Source organism: Quercus lobata, chromosome 7, assembly GCF_001633185.2.
Source record: "Quercus lobata isolate SW786 chromosome 7, ValleyOak3.0 Primary Assembly, whole genome shotgun sequence".
In the NCBI taxonomy this organism is placed as follows: Eukaryota; Viridiplantae; Streptophyta; class Magnoliopsida; order Fagales; family Fagaceae; genus Quercus; species Quercus lobata.
Window position 1 is genome coordinate 31,888,997 of NC_044910.1, and position 10,079 is coordinate 31,899,075.

General features: G+C 34.7%; 2 protein-coding genes and 1 non-coding gene across 4 annotated transcripts; 2 read left to right on the top strand and 1 right to left on the bottom strand.

Annotated features, from left to right (window-relative positions):
* The first annotated feature begins 670 nt into the window (after positions 1 to 670).
* LOC115953417 lies at positions 671 to 5,544 on the top strand. Of its 2 annotated transcripts, XM_031071055.1 has the most exons (8): positions 671 to 1,298; positions 2,302 to 2,382; positions 2,664 to 2,774; positions 3,064 to 3,138; positions 3,998 to 4,042; positions 4,127 to 4,216; positions 4,415 to 4,516; positions 5,061 to 5,544. In XM_031071055.1, exons 1-8 carry the CDS (start codon positions 798 to 800, stop codon positions 5,241 to 5,243), a joined length of 1,188 nt encoding a protein of 395 aa, XP_030926915.1. In that variant the 5' UTR covers positions 671 to 797; the 3' UTR covers positions 5,244 to 5,544. The 2 variants fall into 2 exon arrangements, with proteins under 2 accessions (XP_030926915.1, XP_030926916.1); XM_031071056.1 differs by lacking the exon at positions 2,664 to 2,774 and having other exon boundaries at positions 672 to 1,298.
* Positions 5,545 to 5,985: 441 nt separating this feature from the next.
* TRNAI-AAU lies at positions 5,986 to 6,059 on the bottom strand. The gene has a single exon. It is a non-coding gene; the product is annotated as a tRNA-Ile (tRNA).
* Positions 6,060 to 8,294: 2,235 nt separating this feature from the next.
* Positions 8,295 to 10,079, top strand: LOC115953418. Its single transcript, XM_031071057.1, has 3 exons — positions 8,295 to 8,898; positions 8,979 to 9,056; positions 9,672 to 10,079. Exons 1-3 carry the CDS (start codon positions 8,473 to 8,475, stop codon positions 9,768 to 9,770), a joined length of 603 nt encoding a protein of 200 aa, XP_030926917.1. The 5' UTR covers positions 8,295 to 8,472; the 3' UTR covers positions 9,771 to 10,079.

Consider the following 10,079-nt stretch of genomic DNA (forward strand, 5'->3'; position numbering starts at 1 on the left):
AGTTATTATAATTTTTATAAGCCCATTTAAGGCTCATAAAAAGCCCAACAAAGGTCCATTAAAGTTTTTTTTTTTTTTTTTTTTTTAAGTTCCATTAATGGCCTGTTTGGAAGTTTAAAAAGAAGGGAGAGTAAAGTAGAGGGAGTGAGAGTAATTCAATTACCTTATTTGGAAGTTTTTTAAGGAAGGAAGGGGGGAGTTTAGAGGGGTTTCAGCCACCTCTAACCCCTCATTTTTAATTTCCCCAAATTGGAGAGATTTGAAGGGAAAATAGAGTAGATAAATTATTGACTAGATAAATTTTCCAATTTACCATTTCTAAATTAATAATAGACTAATGTTGCAAGTCCATTTTCAAATAAGGGTAAATTTATTTATTTTAATCATTTCCTCTCTTCTCTATCCTAATTTTTAAAACATCCAAATAAGGAGAAAAGCTAATTACTCTATTTCCCCTTACTAATTCTAAAAACATCCAAATAAGAGAGAAGAGAATCATTCTCCTCTACTCTCCTCCCCACTACTCCCCTCTACTCTCCTCTCTTTCTAAACTCCCAAACAGCCATAAAAGTCCATGCTTAGCCCATTTAAAAGCCTATTAAAATAGCCGCCAAAGGCCCAATGGGCATTGTCCATGGCCCAATGGTTGGATGTTAGTGCAAATCATCGTTCTAGTTCATAGATCATAGATGTGTGAGCTCCGGTAACTGTAATTTCCTATCAGCTGAGCTCAATCTTCATGGTTTAAACGAATGATTCACTCGTCGTAAGTAAAATCCAAGGTTTCGACCTCCACCATGTGTGACTGTCTTCTTCCCTCAGTCCCTCTAGCCATCTCTCTCACCAAACATCGCTTTAATTTCATTCTAACCAAACCCAAGCCCAAACCCACTTGGGCACCACAAAGCAGACCAGTTCCATTCATTCACACCCGTAACTCCACTCGTGTTTGGAATTCCAGAGTTCCTCTCAACCCAAGTGGAGCTCAAGGCGAATTAGCGTTTAAGGAAGAGAATGAGTTCGAGCTCAAAGAGAAAGAGGGAAACGGAATTGGTACAAAGCGTGATGAAACGGCATCGTCTGGTTTAGATTTTGGTGAATCGAAGAGAGATAAGAGGAGCGAAGAAAGGTTGGAAGAGAGGGATTTGGTTGAAGTTGGAGGGACTGAAGAAAGAGTGGGATTGAGGAAAAGGAAACAAGTGGTGCGGAGGTCGAGTTTTCTGGCGAAGCAAGTGATTAGCATTCGAAGTGCTCTTTGCTTGGGCTTTGTCTCTCAGCTTTGGGTGGACACCACATATGTAAGTTCTTATACTGTTCAACTTCAACTTCTTCGTCATGAGTCATGACCAACTTATACTCATAAATCTATGAATTGCTAGAAATTTTGTGAGTGTTCAAGTTTTGTGAGTGCATATTGATAAATTAGCAATTGTACCAAAAGCTTAAGCGGTGAGTTTAATCATTTAACCATAATTTTAACACTCCCCTCTTCACATGTAGGCCTAAACTAGAGGTAGAGTGGAGACAACAGTCAAACTCAGGTCTTCTGCTCTGATACTGTGCTAAAATTATCAATTGTCGCAAAAGTTTAAGCTATTAAGAAATTTTTTTCATTTAATTGTAATTCTAACACATATTTGCATACTAGTGTGTTATTAATTGCAAAATAAAATCTCTAATATTTCCAACAGAGACGTCATGGTTCAAATACCCCTCCCCATTGTAGCTATCGAGTTATCAAAACAAAAAAGTGAGATAAAACCAAAACGTATCCAACAACAAAATTGAAAGAACATAAAATAAAAGATAGCGAACTTCGGTGTTGGCACCTTGACTTGCTTGGAGTGAACACCAAGTAAGAGAAGGTAAACCTTGGAGACAGCTACAAGGGTTTGCTGGAGTTAGTACTTGGCCATTGCAAAAATCCCAAGAGAACTTTTACTAATCAATCAAACTGTTTAACTGTCTCTAGAGAATACAATACTGTGCTTGTATAGTCAATGGCTTAACCCTGATTTTAGTTGACTTGAGAAATCCTAATTTTAATTCTAATTGATTTGGGAAATCTCAATTATTGAATTACAAAAATAATTTGACTCTAGAAAATTTATAAAATAACCTAATTAACTAATAAGACCTAAGGTAAAAATCTAATTGACCAATAAAAATATAATTGACTTTCAACAATAAAATAAAATTTCTTTGTGCTTCAAATGTTAGTTATGTTTATGTAAGTTCTCTGCTAATTGTTACTGGAACTATTATTTATTTATTTTTATATTGAATATTTTGTTTTTCCAGTGGGTGGTTTTGTTTGTAGAAGTGAGGCCAAACTTGCTTTCAGGGGAATCAGAAAGGTTTCTTCTTGAGGATGTCAGCCAGGTAGTTTTTAAAATAAATAAATTGTTAATATATTTATTGGGATTGTTTTGTGCACTCTATCTCTCTCTTCATAGCTATACACATGAGGATTACATCACAAGTAGAATTGTAGTTCACAATCCTTTAGAAAGATACAGTGTAATTTGGAAATGTTCCAACTATTCTAGGAGGTTAGGATCAAAGGTTGGGATTTATCATTTTTGGTATCTTCTAGGTGTTAGTCTAATATGCATGCAAGCTGTGTCTGTTTGTTACAGATAATCTTCATTTTGATGGCATAGGTGTCATTTTCTTGTTATATGGAAGAACATGCTGATTTGGAGAGGATGATGATGAACATATGTGGATTGCTTTTGGACCTTCATTTTGTTAAAGATCTTGTCCTGTCCTCGGTCATTTTCTGTAACCCATTTCACATTCAGTTTCTGCATGTTACCCTTGGCATATGTTTGCCATCCTGTTAGTTCTTATGCCAGCATTCTAATGTGAACATGTGATGCATTTTTTTTACCACACTTCAGTTATGTAGTTTCCAGGAAATTGATGGATCTATTTTACTTTAATTTGAAGGAACTTAATGCCTTTTAGATCTGCAAACCATCATTTCATGTATCTGTCTTGATTGTTATTATAGACATTTTTGGTCACTCTGTAGGTTATTCAATCTGTTATTCTTTGCAGGTTGGTGATGTTGTTCTCATCCAGGATGAGAGTGTTATGGAGAATGAGTTTAAAATGGTTGGACTGGAAACCTTGGTATGTTCCATTATTTCTTCTCTTACTTAACACTTATTAAAATGAACCTATCATTATTTATGATTGTCCACTCTTTGTTTTTCCTTTTCTTTGGTGGCTGGGTGGACAGGGGGGATTCATCATCTGGTAGGCTGTGCATAAGAAATAATCAGGGCATTAATCATTATGGCTAAGCAGTAGAGGACTTTGTCCAACAAACACATGGTCAATTGTAATCCTAGCCAAAATAAATAAGTAGATAAATAAAATTAAAGAAGTAAAGAATGCCATCGTCGTTAGATTGCAAGCAATATTTGTATTAATACAAGAAAATTTATGAGCTGCACCCAAATGGCTTGGAAAAACTCAATACTGGCTAGTGCAGTCAAATCAGAAGTTATAATAGCAGGTGGAGCCTCTACAGGAATTTCGTAATTTAAGGTATCAGACATGGCTTAAACATGGAGCTCTCCTTTTAGATATTGTGGTGCAATAGACTCATTCTGTTTGTCTTATGATAATTAGTTCATCAACTAATTTAGTTTTCCATCCTTGGGGAAATGAGTCTATTTAATTTATGCTTAATTTTATCTGAAGAATGAATTTGGGCAATCAAGTGTCATGGGAAGTTGATTGGAAGAAAGACATGCTCTTGGATGTCAAACCCCCTCCCCTCACTTTTGTATTTTTATTATGTTCATTGGATTTGGATCTCGAGTTGTTTTCATAATGCTGAAGGTTAGTACCATACACCCATATTGCCTCTTGTAAAACCCCAATTTGTGGGATTAGCAGTAGCTAGTGGATTAGTGTTACCTTCTTCAGAATACTTTATAGAAACATCTCATTTTTTTAGATTTTAATTTGCGATGTTTGTTAGGTAGGATACAAAGTCGTAACACCAGCTCGTCGGAATATCGGGAAGGTGAGTCAATTTTGTTTGCACCTACCTTTGTATTATTATTAGCTATTCTACAATCACCTAATATTTTACATGCTACATTTCTAGGTGCGGGGGTATAGTTTTAACATTAATTCAGGGGCCATTGAATCACTGGAGCTTGACTCTTTCGGAATCTCCATTATTCCATCAAGTTTGGTAGGTGCACTAAAAAGGCAAATGTCAAAGATTTGAGTGCAGACTGCATGCAAATTACTTTTCACCTTCTTGAAAGATTCTGTGATTGCATGTTTTGTAGTCAATTATCTGGTTCAATGTGTGATATATTGACAATATACCTTTTGTTTGAAAAGGTGTTCTTTGTGAAATGTAAATGCAATTTGCTAGTAATTTCAGGTTAGCACCTATGCTCTCTTTGTGGAGGATGTGCTGGACGTTATACCTGACGCAGTTGTTGTGCATGAAGCTGCGGCCTCACGCATACAGAGACTAACAAAGGTATTTTTCCATGCATAATGAAACCGCCCATCTTGCTTTTGCTTTGTGGTATGCTTTATTTGTAATCAGATATTTTGGATGCTTATAAAATTCTTCCTTCTACTAAATTTATGCCATCTTATTGATGTTTGTATATACGTGATGCATATATATGCACAGGTAAAGAGGCATGCATAAGGCACACAAATTGACTCCTTGCCTGTGCTTCTATATAAATATGATTATAAGCAGTTTTATGGCATGCAGTTGTCTCTTAATTTTTTTTATAAATGTGTTTTGTCTTTTGTCATTTGGTAGTTCAGTGAGAATAATGTCATGTTTCTGTGAGCTGGTTGGGAGATCCATGAAGTGGACCTTTCCAGCCTCATATTATGACACTAACCTGATCAGACATTGTGAGCTAAATGGGATTTAAGGTCTCCCATGGAGCTCTCCCAAGTGAAAGAAGCTGACTTTGACAAATATTTGATCACTCCTAGTCAATTATCACATTTTCCCTTAAGTTTAAAATCCAAGTACTAAGCCCTGTATTTACTCTTAGCAGGGTTTTTTGGGCACCCAAAATGTGGGGACTTCAGTAGATGAGCTTGGAGAATATCCAGACTTTGAAAGACCTGCTAGGTCTGAATATGGTCAGAGTGTAAGAAGAAGTTACGGTAGCCAGAGATTCCAACCAAGGAATAGGGAAACCGAGGATGATTGGGAGCTTCCGAAGGATTACTTGTGATCTTTAGGGTTTACCCGCTGACTCCCATGTAGATACATATGTACATTCTCATTGCTGTCTTTCCTCAATAGTCATGCCATTCATTTTCATCTTTGTGGTTGGATATCTTAAATTGCTTTCACATTTATAAGATGGAAGCTGTTGGACATACGAGGGTCTTGAGTTAACGATGTTTTGCTGGATTCATTTGGTTTAGTTAATAGCTATGTAATAAACGAGACCATTGGGTTTTTTGGCTTGTTGTATATGTATTGATACTTTACTCTCTGCAGTATGCTCTATGACAACATTTTCTTCAAAACATGGAAAATAATGAACTGTTTATCTTGGGAAAAATGCACAAAACCCTCTGTGGTTTCCTTGTAAAACATAGAACCCCCTCAAGGTTTTGAGTACCACACACCCTTCTATGGTATTGTTTTATGAATGAATCATTAATTTGTTTTAAAGGGAAACCAGAGAAAGTTTTGGTTATTTTTCCATTATGCCCCAAGTGGAAGCCTAATTTTGATGCGAACTGTTATTATTCTTGAAAGATAAATAATAACATTGTTGAGATTAAGAAAACTCTGAGATCGACTGGCAAAAAAAGAAAACTCTGAGATCAAACGAACCGTAGAATACTCCAAGTCCAACAATTCGAACATGGGCCGCAGAGAAAAAAAAAGCCCAAGAGAAGGAAAAGAGAGCAAACATAGCACATAGGCCGTAGAGAAAATTTTTTTAAAAAAAACCCAAAAAATGGCCCATGCAGGTCTCGAACCTGCGACCTTCGCGTTATTAGCAGGACGCTCTAACCAGCTGAGCTAATAGGCCAACTGTTGGATACGGCATTTCATGTTTATAATTTTATTGTTATTTTATTAGACACCACTCAAAATCGGATACACCAATTGACCAGGCAAATAGAAGTTCCACAGCCTCTAGATCTGCGCTATCTGTATGTATGCAAGTAAATGTAAATGTTAACAGAACCGAGCAGCAGTATAATCATACCCGCCCGAAATGATTGTCTCGCATTTACTCCTTGCTTAGCATGCATGCTGTCACTGTGAGCTAGTAAACGCTCAACATTAAAGAGTAGATGACTAACACCTTTTTACCACTCACTCTTTATTGCCATGTCAAATCATATTCATAGTTTGTGCAGGAAATAAATGAATAAATACTTATATATTTTTCTGAATTCTCTCAGGAGCACTCATTACAAGCAATACATACCAATATTGAAAGGGTGGTCAATATCCATAAAAAAAGAAAAAAAGAAAGAAAGAAAGGGCAGTCAATTAAATTTTATTTGAACGTGATCATAGTAGTACCTTATTTATTATGTTTGGAATTTTGTTGAAATGCAAAAAGACCATTGTAATTCTTAACTTCTCAGCCACACAAGGGACATTACAATGATTAATGAAAACAAAAACAAAGGTTTTACAATAAAAGAGATTGAAATCATTCCTATAAGATTACACAAAAGGGCTTAATTTGCAATATCATGTACTACAAAACCTTTTTAAATTTTTTTTTTTTCTTAATGTAATTATCAAGTCATCTTAAAAAGGATTTTAGGATACCAATTGGTTGCTCAATGGTCCAATGTCACGGGGTTGAGGGGTTTTGTAATGTGAGAATCACGTTTGTTTAATGCAATTCCTTCCCATATCAAAATTTTGTATTAACTTTACTGATTTTGACACGACTACTAGTCTTCAATTCTCAATGGGATGTTGTTCTTTTTTATTAGCTTTGTTTACACAAAAATCATCGCTTTTGTGTGGTTTCTTCCCACAGCTACTATGCATGCTTTCTTCTCTTTTACTGTTTTACACCAACATCAAAGTCAACCTTCACATAGGGGGGGTGGGGGACCGCATTAGCTCTTTCTTGGATTATCTCCATGTGTGAATTCCCAAGAGAATAGTGTTTGGTATATGCACTGAAAAATTGAAAATTATTGTTTGAAAACATGTGTGAAAATACGCGTGAGTGAAAAAGTGTATGAAAATATGCGTAATATTGTTTAAAAATTGAAAATTTTTGTTTGAAAACATGTATCAAACCCCCCATTGCATAGATTTTTAACATGTAAAATTAAAAGCATAGGATCTAAAAGACTTCTTTTAGTTGCTATCTCAAAACACTATTCCTTGTCGTCCATATTGTGTCATAGTAGACTACTGTGAATCAGGTGAGAATTTTCACTTATTATCTTTATAGCTTCAGCTTGCCTTCTAATTAAATGAAAATTTTAACCCATTCGAATATGGAATTGATATTCAATTCAAATAACCTAATGAGCCCTAGTGATTGAGCTCGTGTAATTATTGTTATTGGGCGTTCTACAACAATGTTTAATTTTTAAACACGTAGTTTTTATTGACATAAAGACAACATACGATATGGTCCCTATATAAGCTATGTTGTTGCTTTTAGAAAACAATGGTTAAGTATTAGAATATATAGAGGAATTCCTCTTAGGCATATTAAATCGATAACTAGTATGAAAGCAAATGAAGACATTATAAGTGAGTTTTCTATGATTATTATAGCTTAAAGAAAAATGTAATAAGTTAAATAGAATAAGGATTTAAAAAAAAGAAAAAACCAAGGATATGGGATATGCTAAATATTGATTCCATGGTGGACAAATTAACGTACTAACCACATTTTATATAGTCAATTCTAACATACATTCAACCACTTTAATGCCCCAACTTGGTTATAAGTTTATGTTACTAAGTTCAGTAGAAAAAAAAATTAAGTAATTTGTGAATATGTTTAAACATGCTCAATAAAAAAAAAAAAAATTAAACCAATAATTTAGTTTGATAATAAACTTGATTTTTTTTTTAAATGAGGAACCGGCCTGGAAAACCAGACAACTTGAATCCATTGTGTTGAAAATCTATTAGTATAAATCTAAAGTGGGATCCACAAGACTTCTCTAAAAGGGTGGTGGCTTCATGGTGTTAATCAACAAACTAATCATTTAATCATAGGTAGAGACTGGTAGTTGTTAAGAGAATTATTTATTTATTTATTTAACTCTGGTCTCTGTCCATCCAAATCTCAACCGTTTGAAAATGATTAAGTAGCCGTTTGATTAGCGCCTCCTACTTTCAAATTCAAATCTTATCCCCTCTTTTAATAATCTCACATTCACACTCACATCTCCCAAAAACACACACAAACCACAAACAAACCTCACACATTCATTCACCGTTCACCAATGCCAACGCCTCGGTGCCCAGTCGCCGGAGACCATAAACTCCGGCCAAAGTCGGGCAGAACACCTCTCCAGCAGCTGAACTCTCCGGCGAACCATGTCACCGACTCCTCTTCACACACCAAGCCAGCAAAGCAAACTCAGATCGAGATCTGCATCGCCGACCAGTCAAACAAAGAGAACATCCTCCACCGTCCGACTCAGATCGAATCTCTGGACGCGTCGCTCGCGGAGGAGCTGAGCGCGATCAGGAAGAAGATGGAGAGGCTGAAGTCGGACGGAGAGAGAACGGAGAAGATGCTGAGAGAGAGGGACTTGTTGTTGGAGATGAAGATGAGGGAGGTCGAAGAGAGAGGAGAGATTCAGAAGAGCCTCGAAATCGAGCTCGATAGATTGTACAGATTGAAGCAACTCCAATCTCAATCTGTGGTAACCACTCAGTATTCAAATTTTGATTTCTTTGTTTTTGTTTTTGAATTCGTTTAATTTTTGAGATATTTTGTTTTCAGAGAGTTTCTACGATTCGATCTCTAAGAGAGAAGGAACAAGTAAAGAAGAGTAGTGAAAGGCAATCACCTCCAAATTCGGTATGTTTTTTTGGTTTTTCATGCCCAATTCAATTTTAAAATTGACAATTTTTTTTTATTTGTTATATTAATTTAAACTCAAAACATTAATGAAATGTGTACTTAATAGCCTACTTAATGAAATGTGTACTGAATTTTCATGCCAAATTCATGTTTTTTACCCTCTTAACACTGTATCAAATTCTGTATTAATCGGATTGTATTTACTATAAAATTTATAAACTTATTTTTTTGCATAATTTTAGCTTACAATTTTAATAATTGATTGATGAAATAATTATTATTCTTTTTGATTTTCTGACAATTTTGCAGTATAGAGAATATAAGAATAAAATATAATCCATTGATAAATTTGTCAAAATTTGATGTTTAAATGGCTTCATTGACAAGTATTATTTATTTAATAAAACTTTTTTTTTAAATGTTTAAATGGCTTCATTTGTTAATTGATTTGAACATAATACCACATTTATTCGTTTTGACAAAGTGGGGGATTAAATTGATAATAATCAAACCTTAAGAACTAATTTAGATTGAATTTTAATCTTGAAGATTTGTTATTGTATAAAGTTTAAATTGATTGATATTTTTTGTAAAATTTAATTAATTGTTCAGGAAATGACTGTGGAGGATAGAGAGGAATCAGAATTTGGTGATGAAAGCATAATACAGAGTCCAGGTTCAGCTTCGTCAGCAATTATAATAGAGAAATGAAAGTTTCTCTATAAAATTAGAGTTTTAATTTTTGGTTTTTTTTTTTTTTTTTTTAATGATTTCTTTTACGGTTCACTTTTACTTGGAAAATGATCATTTCCCTCGTTGTAGAATTTGAAGAAACTTTAGAAAGGAAAAAAAAAAAAAGTAAGAATATAATATTTCATTGTTTATTAGCTTGTACTGTCACTATTTTGTAATAGATTGAGCTCCAATTTTGAGACCATTCGGCGCTCCTCTTGGCTAAATTTCAACCCTGCTTTTCAAAAAGTGGTGCTACAAAGTCGCAAGGACTGTTGCATTGCATGT